This window comes from Alnus glutinosa, chromosome 2 (assembly GCF_958979055.1).
Source record: "Alnus glutinosa chromosome 2, dhAlnGlut1.1, whole genome shotgun sequence".
In the NCBI taxonomy this organism is placed as follows: domain Eukaryota; kingdom Viridiplantae; phylum Streptophyta; class Magnoliopsida; order Fagales; family Betulaceae; genus Alnus; species Alnus glutinosa.
The window spans coordinates 13380858-13404493 of NC_084887.1; the positions used below are offsets into that span (position 1 = coordinate 13380858).

At 40.4% G+C, this 23636-nt stretch overlaps 3 protein-coding genes across 3 annotated transcripts in view; 1 reads left to right on the forward strand and 2 right to left on the reverse strand.

Moving 5' to 3' along the window:
- Nucleotides 1-2339: 2339 nt before the first annotated feature.
- LOC133861174 (protein CONSERVED ONLY IN THE GREEN LINEAGE 160, chloroplastic) lies at nucleotides 2340-9328 on the reverse strand. The gene is made up of 10 exons (XM_062296894.1): nucleotides 8873-9328; nucleotides 8104-8153; nucleotides 7922-8000; nucleotides 7744-7839; nucleotides 7406-7486; nucleotides 7187-7278; nucleotides 6516-6608; nucleotides 3560-3628; nucleotides 2892-3093; nucleotides 2340-2484 (listed from the first exon to the last, which is right to left on the reverse strand). Exons 1-9 carry the CDS (start codon nucleotides 9185-9187, stop codon nucleotides 2955-2957), a joined length of 1014 nt encoding a protein of 337 aa, XP_062152878.1. The 5' UTR covers nucleotides 9188-9328; the 3' UTR covers nucleotides 2340-2484; nucleotides 2892-2954.
- A 669-nt stretch (nucleotides 9329-9997) lies between these two features.
- On the forward strand, nucleotides 9998-10411 carry LOC133860300 (protein AGENET DOMAIN (AGD)-CONTAINING P1). The gene has a single exon (XM_062295934.1). It carries the CDS (start codon nucleotides 9998-10000, stop codon nucleotides 10409-10411), a length of 414 nt encoding a protein of 137 aa, XP_062151918.1.
- Nucleotides 10412-10760: 349 nt separating this feature from the next.
- LOC133861176 (phosphoenolpyruvate carboxylase 2-like) overlaps nucleotides 10761-23636 on the reverse strand; it is a 24566-nt gene continuing 11690 nt past the window's right edge. The window contains exons 5-10 of the mRNA XM_062296897.1: nucleotides 14906-15009; nucleotides 14733-14820; nucleotides 14389-14543; nucleotides 12285-13283; nucleotides 11483-11869; nucleotides 10761-11276 (exon numbers count right to left, since the gene is read on the reverse strand). Coding sequence (XP_062152881.1) covers nucleotides 10980-11276; nucleotides 11483-11869; nucleotides 12285-13283; nucleotides 14389-14543; nucleotides 14733-14820; nucleotides 14906-15009 — 2030 coding nt within the window. The 3' untranslated portion in view covers nucleotides 10761-10979. The remainder of the gene's footprint in view (nucleotides 11277-11482; nucleotides 11870-12284; nucleotides 13284-14388; nucleotides 14544-14732; nucleotides 14821-14905; nucleotides 15010-23636) is intronic.

Genomic DNA, 23636 nt, shown 5'->3' on the forward strand with positions numbered 1-23636 from the left:
CTTTTTCAGCAGAAACACCAAAAGGACATTTAAAGACCACATCGAGTCTTTGGTTGGAAACTTGGCTACACCAATTATCACAAGTATTTGGGACTTCCAACAATGGTTGGTCGATCAAAAACTCGGACTTTTGCAGGAATTCAAGATCGGGTTTGCAGACGGCTGGATGGGTGGAAAGAGCGCTTTCTCTCTCAGGCGGGCAAGGAAGTTTTGATCAAAGCTGTGGTCCAAGCTATCCCGACTTATAATATGAGCGTTTTCCGGTTACCAAAGACTTTGTGTGCACATTTAAATTCCCTTATGAGTTGTTTTTTGTGGAATTCTCAGAAGAAGGAAAAAGGGGTGGTCTGGTTGAGTTGAGAGAACATGGGAAAGTCTAAACAAGGAGGTGGCATGGGTTTTAGGGAATTGGAAACCTTCAACCTTGCTCTGCTTGCCAAACAAGGTTGGCAAATCTTACAAAACCCAGAGTCTCTGGTTGCCAAAATTTACAAAGAGAAGTATTTTCCACATGTATCTTTTCTGGAAGATAAATTAGGAAGGCGTCATTCATATGCCTGGAGGAGCATTTCCCAAGCTCGGAATATTTTGGAGGTCGGATTGGTACGAAGGGTCGGGAATGGGCAGAAGATCTCAGTTTGGAAGGATAAGTGGCTTCCCAATTTCGGCACTGGCAAAGTTCAATCCCATGTGTCTATACTACCCTAAGAAGCAAAGGTCTTTGAGCTCATTGATTTTAGCTCCAACAAGTGGAATACTCAACTTCTCTCTTCCTTGTTTTCTCCCCCGGAGGTGGACAGTATTTGCAGTATTCCGTTAAGTCCTTTATTGCCTTCGGAACGATTGGTATGGGCTGCTACCAAGCAAGGAATCTTCACGTTAAGAAGTGCATACTTCCTGGAGAAGCAAAAAAGAGAACAGGAGAGAGGGGAGAGTTCTAATGTGGGAGCTAATAGAATTTTCTGGAAGTCTCTACGGGCTATGAACGTACTGGGGGTTCTTAAAAATTTTATGTGGAAGGTAAGCCTCAATCTTCTTCCTACTAAGGACAACCTCCATCGAAAAAAGATTGCCCCGGATCCTCTATGTCCGATCTGTCATCAGGAGTGCGAGACCACGGGTCACATTTTGTGGGGTTATCGATCGTCTTAGGCAATTTGGCAAGAGAGCTCCCAAAAAATTCAGAAGCTTTCCGTTGTTGAAGATGACGGTATGGTACTGCTGCGGGCACCCCACGAGAAGCTGGAAGAACAGGATTTTATTCACGTGATTATGGTGGCGAGGTTAATTTGGCTGCGGAGAAATTCTTAAGTATTCGATGGACTTTTCTCTCCACCTACTCTTCTAGTACAGCAAGCCCGTGCTTCTAGGGAGGAGTTTGAGTCAGCTAATGTCCTTTCGTTATTGCCTGCTTCTCGGTTGACTCTAGTGAATATCCGGTGGAACAAACCTCCATTGGGTTCATTGAAGTTCAATTGGGATGCTTTCTTGGACTCCACAGGTAAGCGGATGGGTGTGGGGATAGTCGTCAGAGATGCTTCAAGGGCTTTTCAGGCGGCTTTGGTTTCTACTCTACCTTCCATTTGCGATCCGGAGGTGGCCGAGGCTATGGCAGCATGGAGAGCGGTCCTTTTCTGTGAAGAGCTAGGAGTGAACCGAGCAGTCTTTGAAGGTGATTATCTCAACATGGTAAATGCCATTAATTCATCTAAAGTATGCTAGAGGCCATGTGGCAATATGGTAGAGGCACTAAAGGAGAGGCTATTGCAGCAACCAGAATGGATAGTGAGATTTGCACGGAGGGAAGCCAATCAAGCGGCCCATTGTTTAGCTAAGTATGCGTTGGAAGTTCATCATGAGATTATGGAGGGTTGTCCACCATTCCTACATGCTAATGTTAATGATGAGTTTATGTAATCTTCTTATCATTTAATGAAATATGATCTTTATTCCAAAAAAAAAAAAAAAGACTAGTTAACCAGATGGGCATTAAGCCTCCATAACATAACAGTTTGGGACTACAATCAGGATCAACCTCCATAAAATATTTATGGCAAAAAAAAACAAATTAACCACAAAATTTGAGGACTTCTTCTTCTTCTTCTTTTTCTTTTTTTTTTTCAACTGTGCTTATCCAACACTGGTATTCATTAAAAAAATCCAACGAAATGATATTTTGGTTTAGATACATAAAATTATATATACAACTTTTCTGAAGTCTGCCATATGATAATAACATGTATATATCATCAAGAATACCCCCAAGATTTTTGAAGCAAATTCTGTCTCTACTGAGTACGATACTATATAATCCTATCATGATCACATTCGTGAATTAATTGTACATGGAGAAAATTGTGCTATATTCAGAACTTTTAAAAGAAGTAGCAACAATGAGAAAATTGTTTTGATGATTCTCGGCGTATCTCTAACTGAAACGTCACTTCCAAGCAGCCAGTAAACAACATTGCATGTTCTTATCATCTGTAAATCCAAACACAAAATGTGGAAGAAGAAAACTGCACAGAGCATGCATTCAAATGCTGTAATCTACGTAGGTCCATGGCTTGAAAAATAGGGCAAATATACAAAACTCAGTTAAATCTAGAGCCTATACATGCATGACCAGGATGAGTTTCTGGAATGTTTGGTACAAATTCAATTCTCTGTTAATTCATCTGGAAACTTTAATAAAAGTTCGTGAAATTGAAAATGGAGATAGAAACCATATAGCTCATGGTTTGATTAATTTGGCCGTAAAATTTTGCAAATTAGAGAACTTCTCTATGAAATTTTCTACATTTAGACAAGTTTAACTTCTATGCAAAAGATTCACCAGACATTAAAACTGGAAGCCATAGTGTGGCATCAAATGAAAATCAACTGCTTACCTCTAGTAGCCATAATCAGAAGTACAACAAGAAAATTCCAACAATGTATGAAGAGGATCTATCTTAAACTTGGGTCTCTTTCCCAACCACAGTAAGCGCCTCCTCTATAGCTTGAACAAAAGTCGCAATCTTGTAAGTGAAAAATCCCACCAACATGGGTATCAATTCTAAGTGCATAAATCCGTATTCTGGAACGAGGATCCTGCACCCAGAAACAGCATTGTCAGGCACTTGATACACGTAAGTTTACAGCAAATCAGCTCACAGACTTCATTGAAATATAATAAAGTCATCCATAAAAACATCTAACAGTGGATACACATGCCATTGTGCAAATTAGATGCTGCAATCACTTCAAATTGGAAAGTATTGCATCTCTGAGAGCTAAGAATCCAGAGAAACTGATATTCTGGAAGGTTAGAGGGCAGAAAATTGACATTTTTTGAAGGGCCACAAATTCGAGGCAGAAAGCCTTAGTCTGTGTAGTGTAATAAAAACGGAGAATAGAAAACAAGATCAGAACAGGAGATTAAGTTAAGAAACAAGCACAACATTATTAAAATTATTAATTTATTAATATAAGTTGGGTAACAGAGCAAGTGGTCCCTCTGCTTCATACTACAGCTAAATACATCATTTTTACTAGAGATGCTACAGAAGGTACTTACCCATTCCACCGGTTATAGATCATGACCAGTACAACAGGAACCAAAAGCCTTGGCTGTGCAGCCACTCCCCTGCAATAAAATATATAGTATGCTAAAATCCAGAACTTCAATCATTTTACACTATAATCCAATAAAAGGAACAGAAGCAAAACAAAACCACTTCCATCTGGAGAATCACAGGATGAAAGTAGGGGAAAGAAGAGGAGAAAGAAGCTAAAAGGGAGACAGAAAGAAGAGAAAAGAAGCTAAAGGGGAGAGAAGAAGCCAGAGAGAAAGAGAAAGAGAAATAGAGAGGAGGGAGAAGGGAGAAGGGAGAAGGGAGAAGAATCAATTCTTCAATTATTTTATTCCATCAAGTCTGCCTCCATTGGAGTACAAATCATGCTTAAATAGACTCACGCCTAAGCCCTAGGACTGCAAATTTATTGAAAATTATAGAAACACCATTGACTCTTGAAAAATAATTACTAATAACCCCACAAACTAAATTTTCATGCTTCGCCTTTTGCATCATTCTCCTTTGGTTTGAAAATATCTGCTCATAAAACTTGTGGTTCCACGCCCAATCTCTGAAAAAGGGTCCAACCAGCATAGACAACAGCGTACAAAACTCTTTGACCCGCTGACCAAGGCTTCACAGACCCAACTTTCGTTTATGTTTCTCATGCAACAGCAACAGAAGGGCCATAGCTTGGAGGCAGCATGGCTGGTGCGGTGCGACAGAGACGACGTGAAAACAAGGGAGTGTGGCGGCGCTACAGGGTCATCGTGCAGGTAAGGGGGGATCTGCGGCTACTTGGCACAAAGTAGGTGGCTAATACAATACTGTCTGGGCGGCGAGAACAGCCAACAAGTTGAGGCAGGGGTGCTGTAGTTGGCGACGCGTCTGGGATGCTGGGTGTTTGGGTGGTGCAGGCCGCGTGATCGATTCTGTCCTGGTCGTTGGCTACGGTGCAGGATGGATTTGGGTGTTGCAAGGTGGCGGCCGATACCATCTATTTGGGATTTTCTGATTGGTTTTCTTTTTCTTTTCATCTCTTTTTTAAAAAAAGAAAAAATTTACAGCAGTGGTTGGGTAATATGGTGGTTCTGGCGTCTGGTTGTTTACAGCGAGGGTGATTGTGGCTTTGTGTTGTTGTAAATTTGTGTGGTTGACTAAAACGATGGTGGTGCAAAGGTGAGGCAAACTTGTTCTTGTGTTGGAGTTGTTTTAACACTGGTGATCGCTCGATTGTTGCGGGAAATTGGCTCTGATACCCAAATTGGTGTAGGACAAACAATAATCACCAGAAGCACAGAATGAAAAAGTAGGGGAAAGCAGGGAAAAAGTGAGGCGAAAGAAGCTAAAAGGGAAAGAGAAAAGACAAAAGGAGAAGCTAAAGGGGAGAGAGAGAGAGAGAGAGAGAGAGAGAGAGAGAGAGAGGGGAAGGGGAAGGGAGAAGAATCAATTTTCATTTTTTTTTTTATTTTTTATTTTTTTTCATCAAGTCTGCCTCCATTGGAATACAAATCATGCTTAAATACTCATGAATGTTTGGCAACGCCTAGTTATTGATTTGGCTAACATAATCTAGGGCAACACCATTTGTTGCCATTTATTGAATTACCTAAAATAATCTAGGGAAACACCCATTTATTAAATTATAGAAACACCCTTCACTCTTGAAAATTAAATACTAATAGCCCCATAAACCAATATTTTATGCTTCGCCTTTTGCATCAATAACCATGCCCATCCATGGCTGTCAACTGCAGCTCTAACTTGTGTACTACTTGAGTAATGCCTACTCTAGAGCATCATCAAGTCTGCCACCCTTTTTCTCAGTTACAGTCATTTGGACCCCAAAAGCCTGCCTCTCACTTTCTATTCCCAAGTGGACAAGCCAGATTGGATTCACCACAAGTTACTTGGTATCACTCCAATATTTGATATAGGGGGGGGGGAAAAAAACTGAGAACACTATTTTGCTAGTGTGTAAAGGACACTCCCATCAATAAACCATCAACATACTGAATACCTACCAACACAAGCCATGACAAAGGCATCATTTTAGTTTACCCAACATTTTAAAATGTTGTTCATTTATAGTGCAAGAAAAGTTTATGCCTTTTCGAATATCCAAGCTCCATACATGCAAATCCAACATGAAAAATTGAAATCCTGCGGCAACCACAATATACAAAATCAAGCCTAAATTATGTCCATCTAGGTATTAGTCCTGCAAACATATTCAGTTCATTCTTTTGCATCATGCTATCAAAACAAATTACAGTATTACCTCTAGATCAACTAGACTTGATAAAACCCAATCACAAAACCAAACTAGAGTACAAAGAACAAAATACGATGCTTTCTTGGGGAGAGGAATAGGTAAGCAGAAAGCTCACAAGGACAAATGCAGCCAATAAATTGACTCCAAATGTGGGGCATGACCAGCAGGCCAGCTGGCATCCTCAAGTTAAACTTCAATATACCATGAAAAGAATTCGCTAAAACTCTGAGCAAATCTTAGAATATTATAAAAAATAATAGTCACATACCCTTTGAGAATATTCAGCTGCATTAAAGTATGCAAATTGAAGATTAAGAAACTCAAATTATCAAGTAAATGTTGACATGAAAATTAACATGACATACAATACAAAGCATATAAATGTGAAGCAATATTTTTTTTTTAATAAATAATCAAGATAGATTAAAAGCGTAAGGCATTCCTAGATATACAGGAATTATACAAGAGAAAGAACATGCCTCGGACGAGAAAAAAAGAACAAGGAAATCATGAAAACTAAGCACTAGACTAGATGAGATACATATGCTGCTGTCTCAAGATAAAGAGTATAGAACAAAAAAGATTTAAGCTCCTCCAACGTGAAGCAATATGTAATACAATAAGATAACAAAAAAAAAAAAAAAAGTTAACATCTGAGTTTTCAAGAAGTCATTTGTACGTACTTGACAACCCCTTTTGCTCCATCTGCCATTGCATCAATACTAGTCCCTAGCATACGCATATACACCAAGGAACCAAGGAACCCAGCACCAAAGCTGAATACACCAAAGAATTAATGAACATCAACTGTTACAAAGAGAGAATAATATTTACACTACTCCAATATTATATCACCAGATGTTCTGAGACATTGTCAATGCCAAAATGAACAAATCTTCACCCTGAAATTGCACTAGAGTTATCGGAAAATTGACAAAGAGTGGGCTAACGAGTTCCATGTTCAAAAGGGACTTTGGTGACTTATACTACTGGTGGAAACAAAATAAGGAGTTATTGAACTTGACTACAAAGCACAGAAATTTTGAGCACCAAAATTTGGAAATAGCGCAATGATAAGGAAAATATGTAGATGTGTTTGATGCACTTTAAGATAACACACTTGTGCCTAAAAACCTAAACTAAGATGTACCATCTCAAATTATGCAAATTCGTCAATACAACCAAATGGCTTTCTAATCTGTAGTTCTCAGTAGAGAACAATGAATAGGATAAAAAAACCACTGATTGAATGGCAGATATTTGTGTGGAGTACATTTTACACAATAAAATTCGGAAAAGAATAAATTAAAAATAAAAAACAAAAAAGACAAAAACAAAAATAAAATTTGCATACCTAGCAGCAATTTCAGGAGAATAAGAAACATAAGCAGAGACTAAACCAACACCGCCTATACCCAGAGTGAGAATTTGTAACTTCTTCTTTAACTGCGGAAAGGTGTTCAAAAATGAAGAAAAAAGAGAGAGAGAGAGAGATAGATTACAATAGTTGAAGAAAAGAAACACATAGAGTACACACATCTTGACAAAGGCAAGATGGTGTTCAACTGGGTACCTTAAAATACTGCTCTCTCCACTGGGCAGCCAACACCTCTGGGTCTCCACGAGGCCGCCTTAATTCCCGAAACATCACATCCTACATGTTAGCACTAAATCAGAACTTAAACGATGAGAAGCAATCCTACCAAAGAATGTTTCGTCAAATAAATCCATGCAAAAGTTTTTCTTCCTCCTAGAGCAACTGTCAAACTCCTTTTGCTTTCAAAAGATAGAACGTTCTTCAAATGATAAGCATTAGCTCTTCAAATCAGAAGGATTTTGTTGCAATAATGAATAATGGATGTTCTCTGAATCAAAAATCATGACCAAAAAAAAAAAAAAAAAAAACCTTACACTGCCTCCGGTTGCAGCTTTGCTTGCTCTATCCCACTTCTCTTGCTCACGCCGAGTTGGTACCAGTTTCCATCTGGGTGACTTGCGGCCACCAGTCTGGGGAAAAAGTAATTTTTAATACAAAACTATCCAGGGATATATAAGTACTCGTGAAACATTTTCCAAACATGCATCATACCTGAGCTGTAGCCTCAACTTTCTCTTCCAACCCTGGCTTTAAAGGAGTTGTGAGTTCTTTACTCAAATCAACTTCCAAACTATATGCCCATAATTCAAACACATTTCAGGCAACATATACAATTTGACCAAATAAAAAACAAGGATAACTGAATTTTAATGAATGATAAGTTGATAACAAACCTGTCAAGGCTCATGACTCTATTTAAGCTTAGAAAACCAGATGGCTCTTCCTGTTTACACCATATAAATTTATTCAGCAATGCAAAACCCATTTGACTTCATTATCAAAAACTCTGTTTGGTTTTTCAGCAATTCAAAATCTAATAGTCTGCTTGTTGAAACCTAAGAGATTTTTTATTGTTTTTTGATAACAAGGGTATCCAGGGCTTCGTTCCGACTAGATCCCTGAGAGACCATGCAAAGCGCCTTCTTTACACAGTAGTAAAGCTCAGGCTTTAGCCAGCGGTGTGGGCCCAAGAAATTGTTTGCACTCAAGGGGCGAAACTTAGAGAAAAACATTTCAACATAGCCAACGATTTTCACTACAAGACTAGGCTGAAATAAACTTCATTCTGCAGGTAACTCAGTCAATGAATAATTCAACGTCTCAATTTTCCTTTTCTTTCTTTTCCTCCAGTTTCTCAGCAACCAAACTAAAGAAAAAATCAAAGTACCAACAAAACCATAAAATCGAGTGTCAAATAAAAAACTCATAGTTTTGAAATCATTTCACTAGCTGACCAATTTAATAACATACCCAATTAAGAAACAAAACCAAATAATTTGACTGAAAAACTTAGCCCGGTCATCTTCAATCAGCCATTTCTATACTCCAGAAACAAATTCAAGAACGAAGCCACAAAATTCTATAAAGAAACAGGCATATGAACACAAATTAAATATCAAGGAGCAAAGGATAATACAACGAGAGAGGGAAAAAATAAAAAACCTTAACCGGAGGGGCCTCAATGGAAGAGTCGTTGTTCTTAACCAATCTTTGAAACCGACCCATGAAGTCCTTGTTCCACATAAAGTCATCAGAGCTCAAAGGGTCCTCTTCTTCACCACCCCAGTACTTTCTAAGCTTCGACGTGGTCGGTGGGCCACCGTAATCGCCCGGAGCCATCCCAGTGGACCATTTCAGGGGCTTCTTGTTGGGAAGAATCACTTTGGTCTGTCTTGGGTTAGGCACAGGTGTGACTGGAGGGTCCTGAGAGATGGGTGTGGCTGCGGAGTTCACTGAGATGTAGCTTAGAACTCCCATTGCTCGTGGCGATGATAAGGAGGTGCTGCCACTGGTGGCAGTTTTATAAAAGTAAAGAGGAAAAAATATCTGGATATGTGAACGTGCTTTCAGTCTCTACTGTCTGTGTTTCACAAAGTCCTCATCTTTGGTTGGAAATGTAAATCTTAAGTCAAGGCAAAGAATAAAGATGACTGAACTGATAACCGTTTAATTCCGGCCCCAGCCTTTGACAGATTTTTATGTTGCGAATAAAATTTAATTTTTTAAAATTAATATGACCGAATAAAAATATACAAAATATTTGTAATTTTTAGTACGCATCAAATACCGAAAAATAATTTTGACAAAAAATACTTTTCTAAAAAATTACCTTTTTAAAAATATTTTATAACAGAAACTATTTTACACCAAAACAGACAAAGTCCGTGATAAATACAAACTTCTAAAAGGCTCTGATAGGAGGTCACTAGTTTTTACCGGCAGTTCAGTTCTTAAGGATAAAACAAAAGTTAGTTGCAAATCTTGAAAATATTCCCAAATCTGTCAATTATTATTTTTTGAAATGACATTCCAAACGCCAGGAATTATGAAGGGCACTCTATGGAAAATTCCCCCAACGGTCCGATTACACGTATTTCCCCCAGTCTAAACAGGATTTACTGATTACGCGTATTTCCTAGTCTCAACATGATTTTACTGTGTATAATATATAAGCCTCAGTTACTTGCTCTTCAAGTCTCTTCATTTCTTGCTCTTCAAGTCTATCTTCCAAGTTCCTAAACTCCCTATTGTCTCTCTCTTTCTCATAGAGTAGTTATGCATTTAGAGATGGCGTTTTTCTGGGGCGATGAGGTGGAAGTTTGCAGCAAACTAGATGGGTTTGTGGGTTCCTACTATGCAGGCACAGTGGTGGCAGAATATAGACACAACACCTATGCAGTGCGGTACAAGAGCCTTGTCACAGATGATGAATGCCGGCCGCTGATCGAGGTCGTCAGTGAGGACGAGATGAGGCCTGAGCCACCCAAAGTTTTGGCATCTGGGTTTGCTTTATTTGAAGAGGTTGATGCGTTTGACAATGATGGTTGGTGGGTGGGCAAGATTACTGGCAGGAAAGGCTCTAACTACTGTGTCTTCTTTCATATATATGGGATTGAGATTGCCTACCCGTTTTCTCAGTTGAGGGCTCATCTTCAATGGGTCGGTGGCAAGTGGGTTTCTTCCAAGAACAGGGTCTTTTGATGCCCTCTTTTCTTTCGTGCTCTCTTATAAGTATTACTATTTGGTAGAAAAATATTGTAAATCTCAAAGGGATTTTAATTGTTCAAGGTAGGTTTGTTTTGGTTGTGTTACTAGGTTTTTGCTCTTTTATTTGGTGTACATATATGTTTCTGTTTTTCTGTTGTTACCCAAATTTGTTCCTTAATTGGTCAACTAGTCCAATGGTTTGCATGGAATATATATATATATATATGCTTAACTTGATCCCAAACCTATGAGTTTTTGATTTGATAGTCAGTGTTGTGGATTTGTTCTTCTGACTTTGAATTTTTATTTGGTTTGGTTTCTGAGAAACTATAGGGAAAGAAAGGAAAGAAAAATTAGAATGTTTTTTACTTCACCAGGCCAAGTAAATGATTTCCAGTTTGAAAGCCGAAAAGAATGCATGATACAGCATTGCCCGCACAAGCTAAAATGGCATCGTACGTAGGATGATTTATTACATGCTGGCTCGGAGCAGTGAGCTCTAATAGAGAAGTTGCATTTCATACATTATATGTATATATATTTGAAGCAAGTCATCCATCCCTTAACCGGTGTTCTGCATGCCGGCAGCAATACCTTTCATGGTCAAAATAAGGGTGTCCTCCAAACCTGGAGCATACTCGCTCATGGGGTTAAGCTTCACAAGCTCGGCAGCCGGCTTGCTTGATTCCATGTATTCCTTAGACAAGTGCGGTCTCACCTTCACATTGTAGTCAGGGTCACGGATCCGTTTAAGTGTGTAGGCTTGGCAGACATTAAGGGTCGTGATGTACGAATCACGAAGACGGAGTCTCTGCCTCAAATACGGGTCTCCTTCTAGAAGATCCTTATGCCCTGCAACCTACAAAATTAACACCCGAGAAATTGACATCTTCAAATCAAGAGCATCATGATATGTCTCAAAAGCAGGTATTTTTGAGTCCTAGTACTAAAGGTTATTTGAACAAAATTACACGTTTACTTGCATTGTGACCCCAAAATAAGTGCCAGTGATGTGAAACATTGAAAGAAAACCAAAGGTCCAATTATGGCAACACTTGAAATCACCTGGAGGAGAAGCTGCTTGGTTTCTTCATAGTTGGCCCTTAATTGCTCTCCAAAAGACCATAGGTCTTCTGACACCAGGAGCTTGTCATACAGAGCAGCAATTCCTGGGTCCCCCTTGGCAAACACCATCTCAACTAGGTCAATTGTAACCCTGAAGAAAGGCCACTGATTATACATCTCCCGAAGCATATGGAGATTCTTTATGTCCTTCTCAATTATGTGCTTAAATGCTGCCCCAAATCCAAGCCACACTGGTAGATGAAACCTTGTCTGGGTCCATGCAAAGATCCATGGGATTGCACGGAGTGATTCAATCCCTCCACTTGGCCTCCTTTTTGATGGACGACTCCCAATGTTCATCCGACCATATTCCAACTCTGGTGTTGCCTGCAGTGTTAAAGAAGAGGATTATGTAATGTTATGAGTATCTCGATAACAACTTCCAGTGACTTGGGAATTATTTAGCAAAAGAAATATGAAAGACTCAAAAAACTGATTGTGAATTTTGTGAAAATGAAATCCAAGTAGCTAACCCAAAATAAACTAAAAAGCAACAGAATTTTATCAAGGGTAGAGCAATGCAGGACAGAGAAAGAGAATATAAAGATGCTATCATTCTTGGGAGCCCGTGAAATTCAAAACAAGAGGATACGAGAAGTGAGATAATTCAACATACGCGTCATTCATAAAATATTGACTTAAAGAGTGGTAATCCAACTAAAATTCAAGTTTAATACACACATTACCCCAAAAGTGGAAGGGAAATTTAGTCATGAAGGTCACTATAAGGAATGACACTTACGAGGCGAAAGTACTCAACAAAACGAGATTCCTGGAAAACTATGGAACGGTATTCCTTCGTTGCAATAACTGCCATCTTGTCCAAGAGTGCACGCCATTCAGGCTTTGGCGAGACAGGTGGACGCATACCGTGCTCAAGTGTAGCAGCTGTGTAACGCTGGAGTGTTCTAAAGCACAAGTGCTCCTCCCCAAAAGACTGTTCAATAACTTCACCTTGAACTGTCACGCGAAGCGAACCTTGAATCGTGTCAGGTGGCTGAGATAGTATAGCAAGATGGGTGGGCCCTCCTCCCCTACCAACTGTCCCTCCACGACCATGGAACATTGTAAGCTTAACTCCATATTGCTTAGCCACCTTTACTAGCTCTTCTTGAGCCTTATATAACTGCCAAGCCGCAGAGAGACGACCAGCATCTTTTCCGGAATCTGAGTACCCTATCATGACTTCTTGTTTCCCATTGATCCGGTTTCTGTACCAGTCTATTGAGAAGAGACGAGCCAGAGAAGCAGGAGCAGCCTCAAGATCAGCAAGCTTTTCAAACAGTGGGACAACCCTTAATGGCTTCTTAACATGACATTCACGTTGTAAAAGCTCAACAGCAAGCACATCAGATGGGGCTGTTGCCATTGAGATTATATAGGCACCAAAGTTGTCTGAGGGAAGTTCTGAAATGACATGGAAAGTATCCAATACATCAGCGATTTCATCGGTTTTGGGAAGATCAAGCCCGAAAAGAGGGCGCTTGCCACTGAGCTCAGACAAGAGCCATTTTTGCCTGCGTTCCTCTGACCATTCTTTATAAGACCCGATGCCCAAGTGCTTTGTGATAGCATCAATAACATCAGTATGCCTATCAGATTCTTGTCGGATATCAAGTTTTACAAGCGAAAGCCCAAAGGTAGAAACTTGTCGTAAGAAATCAAGAAGGCTTCCATCAGCTATAGACCGGTCACCACAAGAGTACAATGACCTGTAACAGAGTTCGAGAGGCTCCAGGAACTACAGGGGAAAAAGAAAAAATCAGCACCATGAAAAACATACCTTTGAATCAGGAAAATTGCTAGGGCTCATGTCTATTAAGCTATTGCAAATTTCTGAGTCAACAATTTTTTTGCGGGATTGAAGCCATCGAAATAATTGTCAAATGCCTAAATGTCTATAGGCAAGGCATTCTCAATAGCCCCGCAGTAAATCAATCACCTTGCAGTCACTTTAGTATGTCAGGAGCAATAAATCATGCACACTAAGTGAACATTATTGCTGCTCAATCAATAATTACTTCCAGAATTTTGAAGTATGGTAGAGATATGGTAAAAAAAACATTTTTCCTTTCCTACTAAAATAATATCCTCACAGAGCTCATCTACTACCAAGTTAAACAAGATCATTTAAAACATTTAATGAAGTTATAACATAGAAAGATTATCTATTTAATCTAAAATGCAAGAGGCAAAAGCAAAAAATTTCGGTTCTTTGTGGCTAATGGTTAAAGAATAGGGAGGAGGTCTCACGAATTTCACTAATTAGAACATCAGATCAAGAAATAAAGAAAAAGCTACAATGATTATTAAAAAAAAAAGTAGTAGAAATGGAAAGAGAAAAAAGATTCATACACATTGCTTATCTCCAATATTTTATAAACTGAAAATATCTTACTCTTTCTAAAAATGTCTTTCTTCAAAGTTTGACAGGCTATTCTAGGTCTGGACTTCTTAGGAAGTATTAAATTAACAGATAGATAATTGACTCAATTTTTGCCAATATAGGATAAGTGGTTGATAAGCAATAAAACTAGAGGTAACTGCTCTGTAAACATAGTTCAACAGGTCAAATAAATAAAACCTAGCATAAAGTATTGCCTAAGTGCCTAATATCACAAATGTGAAAAAAAAGAAAGCTTCAGTATTTAAACAACTGCTAAGGCAAGAATATTAGATATCACAACAGATCACCACAACATATTGCTGGCACGTAGAATGTGTCAATTTCATTGGAGAAAAGTACTAAGTATTCAGTTTAATACACACACACACACACATATATATATAAAAGTCTCATATCGTTCTACAAGTGGGACTTATCAGAACAGGAGTGATGGAAAGACCTGCTCAACATTGGTGAAAGCTACATCCTCAGGAATATCAGAGATCCCATTGGCTAATAACTGACGCGCACGTTCACGTGTGTTATACAGCTTGTCCCTTACATCACCAAGAATAACACGATATGGCTCATTTGGAGGAACTTGTTTCCAAAACTCTGCATAGATGAAGCATTAATCAGAAAACTATCGAAGGTTGATAAATATATTTCAAAAGTTCCAGTTCAGGCATGGTATTCTTCTAAGTTGTTCAACATTCAATGAAATCATTTTACACAAAGAGACAATGAATTTGAGTTCAGATTTCAATTTTTACAGCATTGAGGCTTGTAACAGATATTGCATACCTATGTAGTGTTTGGCATCTTTCTTCGAGGACCTATGAAGTTCATCAGCACGAACACGAAGCTCATCACAGCAACGCCACATAGACAACTGTCAACAAGGATACCGAAACAACATTAGATACTGGTATAACGAAAAGGTTGTGACGGTGCTCCGAAGACTGAGTTTTAGATACCTCAAACATGAGATCCTCGATTTGGGAAAAGTACAAATTAGCAGCCATCATTCTGGCCAGTAAGCATACGTCCCTCGTGACTTCAGGAGTAACCCGGGGGTTTCCTGCAGTCCACATTGGATAGATATAAGCAAAGCAAAATGATCATGAAAGCCATGATTCTGTGCGTGTGTGTGATATATATATATATATATATATATATATATATATATATATATATATATATAGAGAGAGAGAGAGAGAGAGAGAGAGAGAGAGAGAGAGAGAGAGAGAGAGAGAGAGAGTGTCAAGGTGTCAACATCTTCTTTTTACATAATGAAATCAAATAGACAGGGAAACTTATAAACTCTAAATGCATAATAAGGAAACCCAACAAAGTAATTGTTACAAAATTAATTTCTTTGATTGAGGTTTGTGGTTTTTATTCCCCCGGGGCTGTAGGGCAGATGTTTTCGTGCTTGAGCAAGAGGCATCCCAATAATGCCAGGCAAAATTAAGATTGTTCTGACAGCATATGATAGCATCAGAAACTATGAATTGAAGATAGAAAAATAAATTTAGGAAGATAGAAAATAACAAATAGGGAAGAGAAAACCCTTAATTGCCTAAGCAAACAGAGAAATAACTCTGAAAGACTTAAAATTTAATTGATACTTCAAAATTTGATTAAAAATAACAAAGATTAGATGCCTTTATGTACCTCCAAATTTAACAAGGAAAAGAAAAAGAAATCATAACTGGAAAAGAAATACATAATCCTAATGGAAAAGGAAAACCCAATCTTTATTTAAAAAGAAAAACTAAAACACATGCATAAAATAAATCCACCATAAAGTCAATCTTCTCCTGCATTAGTCTCCCTAGGTTAGAAAGAACTCATCCTCGAGTTCAAGTCGTCTCTGTCAGCATCAACAGAACATGGAATCAAGTGCTTTACGTTGAACACATTAGAGGTCTTTAAATGACTTGGAAGACATAGCCAGTATGCATTATCATTTATCTTTTACAGATTCTCACAAAGCCCAATCTTCCTCTCTCGCAACTTGTTATACTCACCGATGAGGAAGCGATCACATGTGAGTACAGCCCAAACCAAATCACCAACTTCAAAAGTTACCTTGCGTCTATGGCTGTCAGAGTGTGCTTTGTACGTGGCATTGCTATCTTCTATCGCTTTCTTGACTTGGTCATGAACTCCTCGGAGATAGTCTGCCGTTTCATCAACCTTAAAACTCAATCTACCAATACCAGGAATGGGTGCCAAGTCAAGCACTCCTGACCGATTCTGCCCATACACGATCTCAAAAGAGCTCAGCTGAGTCGTTCTGTTCTTGGACAGGTTGTAAGCAAACTCTGCTTGTGATAACCTAAATCCCACTGCTTTGGCTTATTTCCCGCTTAACTTCTCAAAAGATTTCCCAAGCTCCGATTCACCACCTCAGTCTGACCATCTGTTTGGGGGTGGTAGGCACTACTGAAATTAAGCTTGGTCCCCATCCTTTCCCACAAGCTCTTCCAAAAAAGGCTCATGAATTTTGTATCTCGGTCCGATGTAATAGATCTTGGAATCCCATACATGCGAACAATCTCCCGTAAATATAGATAAGCAATTCAAGTGGCATCCATCTCTTCCGGCAAGCTACAAAATGGGTCATTTTGGAAAATCGATCCACCACCACAATGATAGAATCCATGCTCCTTTGCATGTGAGGTAACCTCAAAACAAAATCCATGCTGACGTCGAGCCATGGGCCATCAGGCACATGTAATGGGGTGTATAGACCAGCATTTGTGAGGGCTCCCTTGGACCTCTGGCAAATAAAACATCTTTCCACGTAACGTGCCACATCACTAGTTAGCTTGGGCCAATAATAGTCTGATGAGACCAAAGCCAAAGTTTTGTCACTCCCAAAGTGATCTTCTCCATGCAACTCTCATATTATCTGTTCCCTCAATGAACTATCTGGAATGCATAGTTGTAAACCATAGAATAGATAACCATTAAGAATAACATAATCACTGCAATTACTGACAGACACCTCAGCAAATATCTTCCCAAATGAAGGATTTGCCGTATACAACTCTTGGAAAGTGTCAAAACCCACAACTTTGGTATGCATAGTAGTAAGAAGTGCAACCCGCCTACTCAAGGAAACAACTTTATTCAAGGTCCTAGATTGGTGCTGGAAGGAAAAAAGTGAATTCCAGAAGGTAGGCAACCCATTTGGCATGTCTACGGTTCAACTTTTGCTGGCCATTGATATACTTGAGGGCCTCATGATCAGTGATAAGGATGAATTCCTTTTGCACCAGGTAGTGAAGCCAATGCTTCAAAGACTGTACGATGGCGTAGAATTCCAAATCATAGGTTGAATATTTTGACCTTGACAACTCCTCACTGAAAAAGGCGATCAGACCGCCATTACCAACACCAGATGCATCACAGTTGACTTCAAAAATCTTCTCGAAGTCCGGAAGAGTGAGAACAGGTGCTTCTGTCATTTTTTGCTTCTATCATTGAAAAGTCCGACTCTTTAAGCACTGTGATTAGTGCAATCAATGCATTGAAATTTCGAATGAACCGTTGGTAGAATGACACCAATCCGTGGAAACTCTGGACATCATGTATACTCTTGGGTGTTGGCCACTCTAGAATTGCTGTCAGCTTAGACTAATCTGCATAAATACCATCAGTAGACACAACAAAACCAAAAAAAGTAACATTGGTGGTAAGAAACAAACACTTCTTCCGATTGGCATATAAACACTCTTTTCGTAGTGTTTCAAAAACCTCTATGAGATGTTCTAGGTGGTTCTCATGCCAGGGGCTATAGATGAGGATATCGTCAAAGTACACAACAATGAATTTTCCCATGTAAGGCCGCAACACCTGATGCATGAACCGCATGAACGTGCTAAGTGCGTTGGATAGCCCAAAAGGCATTACCATCCACTCGTACAACCCATTGTTAGTTTTTGTGTTGGCTGCATTCTGTTGGACAAAATCACTTCTATGTAATGTTGCTGCTTTATCCAGAGTCTACTCTTCAGCTATGTTCTTCGAAAAGATTCTGTGAAGTTTTCAAGGATTTATTTCGGTTCCCTGTCAGCCGTCCAGAGGACGTAGTATTTCGTCCGGACGCTCATCAGTCAGCAACATCCGTCTGGACGACGAGATCTTTCCGTCCGGACGCCCATCAGAATCTAGATGCTTCGAACAGTTCAAGGTTTCATCTGTCCGGACGTAATGGCAAATCGTCCAGACGCTCTTCAGAGTTTGAGAAGACCCCAGTGTTCCAGCGCATCCGTCCGGACGACGTGGTTATACCGTCCGGACATCATTCAGTGTTTGACAAGTATTAGGGTTTCTGCCTCAAGACACAGTTATGGGAAGACGGCTGCTACCGTCCGGACGATGTGTGATCCCGTTCGGACGATGCTCTCTATAAGGCAAGAACGTGCATACCAAGTTCAACCGTCCAGACGTCAGCCTTCATGGTCCGGACGATCAAGTTTCATATATGGAAATTGCGTGCACCAGTTCAACCGTCCGGACATCAGCCTTTCGGGTCCGGACGCTCAAAGCCTTTATATGGTAATGACGTGCAACCGAAGTGCAACCGTCCAAACAATAGGACGATAGGGCATCACCGTCCGGACGCGGCCTTGTATGGAAGCTTTCAGTGCTACTTTGGAAAGGCGGTTGCAGTTGACCGTCCGGACGCTCGATCAAGCCATCCGGACACCCTCGGGTATTTTGGTCATAACTTTTTATTCAATTATATCGGATTGGGACGAAATCGGCTTCATTGGAAAGCTAAGAAAAAGTTCTGTAATTTGAGAATCCGGACGGCCATTAATAGTGTCTGGACGGCCTCCGTCCGGACGGAAAGATTTGCCCGTCCGGACGGCCCTGCAGAAAATTCCAGAATACTTTTCGGACAAGTAAAACTTAGCCCATCCGGACGGCCCAAGGCTCCCGTCCGGACACGCGTGCCTCAGACTTCGTTTTTGACTCAAAATAGGGTTTCCTAAGCCTATAAATAAGAGGCTTGAGGCATGCTTTCAACATAGAATTCAGTGGTGAATTCTCTACAGCTTAGAAAGGGTGTTTAGGGAGATATTGAAGATCTGCTAGCTCTCTAGCTTTGCCAAGTGTGTGATTTGATCAGCTGTGAAGTCTATCTTAGGGGTTGGCCCTAAGGTAAAAGATTCCATTGAAGATCCCTTCAGGTAGGAGACCTGGTTGGAAAGCATTTGTGTTGAGTTACACGTTAGAGATCAAGGTACGACCACTGCATCGGGTGTATGTGAGTGTTACACTCTTGTATCTAGCTTTGTCTTCTAAATAGTGGATATCCTGGGTTTGGCTGCCCCGGAGTGGTTTTTCTCTTAATTGAGTTTCCACTTCGTCAACAAAATATTTGTCTCCTTTAATTCCGCATTTAATATTTTGTTGCACACTGTTCACACACACTTGTTAAAATTAGAAGTCCATATTATTTTTTCACCCATGATGCGTTTTGAATGCTGTTTTCTACTCATCTCCAGGCCTGATTTTGATCTGGTGATACCCGCTCGTAAGGTCAATTTTGGGAAAAAAAAAAAAAAAAGAAAAAAAAAAAAAAACTTAGAATCTGCTAGCTGATCCAGCATGTCGTCTAAACGGGGAATCAGGATTCTATACTTCACCATGATTCGATTGATGACTACTATCAACACACATACGCCATGATCCATCCTTCTTTGGAGCTAAGAGAGCAAGAACTGCACATGAACTCATGCTCTCTCGAATGTAACCTCTTTTCAACAACTCTGTCACTTGGCGTTGCAACTCGTCAGATTCCTTCGGACTAAGGCGATAAGCTAGTCAATTCGGCAAGCTTGACCCTGGCACAAAGTCGATGTGGTGTTGTATATCTCTCATGGGTGGCAAACCAAGGGGTAGTTCCTCTAGCATCAAATCAGAAAAACTCAATCAACACCTCTCGTAACTCCATTAACACATCATCATCTACTCTGAAACCCTTTTCAAATGTCATCAAGGCGTACACAACGCCCTCTTCTTCTATTTCCTCCAGGAACCAAGACATTGACAGGAGATTAACACCATTCTCAATCACTGGTATAGGGATGACTCCTCGCCGAGGTGCTAACACCACCTTCTTTCCCTTGATGCTCAAAGTATAAGTATTTCGCTGCCCATCATGGACAACACCTCGATCATACTGTGAAGGCCTGCCTAGTAATAAATGACATGCATCCATAGACACTACATTGCACCATGCATTATCGAAATATTTATTTCCAATTGAAAAAGAAACCAAACACCTTTTATCTACTGTTACCTCACTTCCCTTTTTCATCCAGGACAATTTGCATGGTTTTGCATGGTGATCAATCTTCAACTAAAGCTTCTTAACTGCATCCTCTAACACCACATTCTTACAACTACCACTGTCAATAATAACCTAGCAAACCTATTATGCGATCGTGCATGTGGTATGTAAAAATATTGGTTCTTAACCAATCTTCTTTGGAGTCATCTTTTGGAGCAAGCAAGCTTTTTCTGATAACAAGAGTCTCGTGCCCATCTCCGTACAAAATCTCCTCGTCATTGCCATCATCAAAAATAGGATCTCCGATGTTGAATTCTTCTACTGTTTTATCTTCAATTAAGAGATTCCTACCCGTTCTGCTCGCAAGCTTTCGACAATCTGTCGCTCGATGATTGGGCTCCCCACATCTGAAACAACAGATGTTGGAGTTGGAACTCCGGCGTTGCATAGGTTGAGGATTAGGACGAGGTTCCTGAGGACGGACTCCTCGTGTATTCTGATCTCCTTTTGGTGTAGATATGGTATTGCTTCTGGTTTGCTGCTTTTCTAAAGTCAAGGCACGCTGGTAGGCTTTAAAAACTATCCAGAGAGAGTGGAGACTAAGGACGTCTTGTAGGGACTGCCACAAACCGCCCAAGTATCACGCCACCAACTGCTCCTCAGTCTCTAACAAGTCGTTTTGAGCAACCAATTGGTAGAACTCTTCGGTGTAATCATCAACAGATTTCGCACATTGTCTCAACATAGGAATCCGTTGAAACAACATCTGCATGTACTTGAAGGGTAAAAAGTGCCCCTTCATCTTCTTTATTTTCTCCCAATCACAAATCTTTGGCCTGCCTTGTCTATCCCGTGATCGCTTCAATTGCTCCCACCAAGCGGATGCACGACCCTTTAGCTTGATGGCGACAAGCTTCACCTTCGTGTAACCAATAAATGAAGCCTTCGGCTTGTAGAGTACCAGAAAATTCTGGAATCTCAACTTTGAAGATTATGACACGCTGTCCCCAACCCAAAACAAGATTATGATACAGGTTCTCAAAGTTGAATCTGAATCGTGATCATCCATCTTGTGATCCCTTTCCAAGTTTTGCGTCGCCTAGACGCTGGGTTAACTCTGTAACCTGCCTCTGCAAGTCTTTGTTAAGGATACATGCTACCCGAACCTTCCACAGAAACCCTAGCCTCCACTACAGCACCCGAAACCTCTACAGAAACCCTAGCCGCCACTACAGCTCACAAACAAACCCTAGAGCCGTCAGCCTTGATTCAAGGAAGACTTCCTAAACTAGACAACCGAATATCTTCTCCATATCTCACCTACAACGGCTAGCATCCTCTCATTAATTCTACATCAGCCTACGGCTATATTGCCTGAGGACATGATACTTCTTGCCTTATTTAACCTCTGTAATTATAGAATAGAATTATTTTGTATAGCATGCCATATACAAGGCAGCCTGTAATATCTATATATATTGTATCAATATCAAGACCATTAAGTGCTTACGGCTTTTACCCTAATTTCCTTTCAAGTTTACATGGTATTAGAGCTTACCAATAGCCAACGCTCTTCCATGGCCAACATGAATGCCGATGAAACCAATCCTTTGATATCCAATGTCACTCAGCTCGGCAGCGTCAAACTGGAAGGTCCTAACTACCTCGGATGGGTTGCTCAGTTTCAACCAATCCTATGTAGTTATGAACTCCAGAGCCTACTTGATGGAACAAAACCTTGTCCGCCCAGAACCGTCGCCAATGCCACTGGTGACGCCCAGATTCCTAACCCAGCCTATGTTGCATGGCTGAGACGAGACCAACAGCTCTTAAATCTCATTATTTGCTCTTTAGCACCTTCACTTGTGCCCTCGATGTATGGTTTGAACACATCGAGGCTTGCATGGACCTCTTTGTCCACACGGTTTGCTGCTCAATCCAAATCATGCATCTCCTATCTCAAGCGTCAGTTGCAAAGCTTGCAACAGGGGACTAAGATGTGCACCGAATATTTCAATCAAGCCAAGTTGTGGGCTAATTAACTTTCAGCCGTAGGTAAACCCGTCGATGATGATGATCTTATTTCCTTCGTCATCAACGGTATCAAACCTACTTTTAATCCTTTTGTTACTGCATTTACCTTACGTGACTGCGAAACCACATTTCACGATTTTCAATCCGAGTTGCTTAGCCATGAAATACTCTACTTCAAAATCAACAAAAAGCCCTTACCCCTGAAACCGGATCCTTTGCACTCCATGCACACCGCACCACACCTTCCTATAGCAACAATCCTAGCTTCAGAAAACCTTGATTTCTTCCCAAACCACCTAGTCAGTACCGTCACTCCACACCCCACTCCTCGCCCCATAACCGCTTCTCCAACCCTCCATTCTCTCCCCGACACAATCCCCCCTTTTCTCCCAGATATCAACCACCATCCCCTCCACCATTTCCTACTGCTGAACAGCATTTCCGAATCATCCCCTCCTCCACGACAATATTCTCCCTGCCAGATATGTGGCAAAACCAGCCACCGTGCATTGGACTACTACCATCGCATGGGTTTTGCATACCAAGGGCGCCATCCACCCATGCAACTTGCTGTCATGACAGCACAAGCCAATAAGGACTTTGCCACTCAAGCCTGGCTAGCCAACTATAGAGCCAACACACACGTTACTGCAGAATCTTCCAACCTCACCAATGCCTAGCCCTTTGATGGATCCGATACTGTTGGTGTAGGCAATGGAGCAGGTTTGCATATTCAAAACATTGGTTCTTCCTTAGTTCGTTCTCTTACATCTGCTTTACATAATTTTCTCCTTAAAAACATCTTGCACTGCCCTTATTATCTATTAACAAATTCTGCAAAGATAATAAATGTTGGTTTGCTCTTACTGACGTTGATTTTACTAGGAAGAACAACTTGACAGGAACAATGCTGCTTCACAGTCCCAGTAAAAATGGGCTCTACCCCATCAAACTGAATCCTCACTCCTACAATAAACGTAGTGGGTTTACTACCCTCCTTGGCATCAAAACCAATGACATGGTTTGGCACTAAAGGCTGGGGGCCATCCCTTTACCTCAGTTTTTCAGTACCTTCTTCGCCACCACAATCTTCCTCTACTCGGTCTAGTCAGTCCTCCTTCCGTGTGCGAGTCCTGCCAACTTGGCAAGTCCAAACAGTTACCCTATTCCGCAGCTACTAGGGGGTCCACTAAACCTTTAGAAGTCATTCACTCAGATGTTTGGACCTCACCAGTGCCATCTTTGAGTGGATGCAAGTTTTACGTTATTTTTGTTGATGAATTCAATCGGTTTTCATGGTTGTACCCCTTATTTAATACAAGTGATGTTCTTTCCTATTTTATCAAATTCAAATTATT

Coding starts and splice junctions, on each gene's coding strand:
- LOC133861174 (XM_062296894.1), bottom strand. CDS start 9,187: ATGGGAGTTCTAAGCTACATCTCAGTGAACTCCGCAGCCACACCCATC. Junction 8,154..8,872: donor TTGAGGCCCCTCCGGTTAAG/GTTTTTTATTTT, acceptor TGGTGTAAACAG/GAAGAGCCATCTGGTTTTCT. Junction 3,094..3,559: donor ATCTATAACCGGTGGAATGG/GTAAGTACCTTC, acceptor TTCTGGGTGCAG/GATCCTCGTTCCAGAATACG.
- LOC133860300 (XM_062295934.1), top strand. CDS start 9,998: ATGGCGTTTTTCTGGGGCGATGAGGTGGAAGTTTGCAGCAAACTAGAT.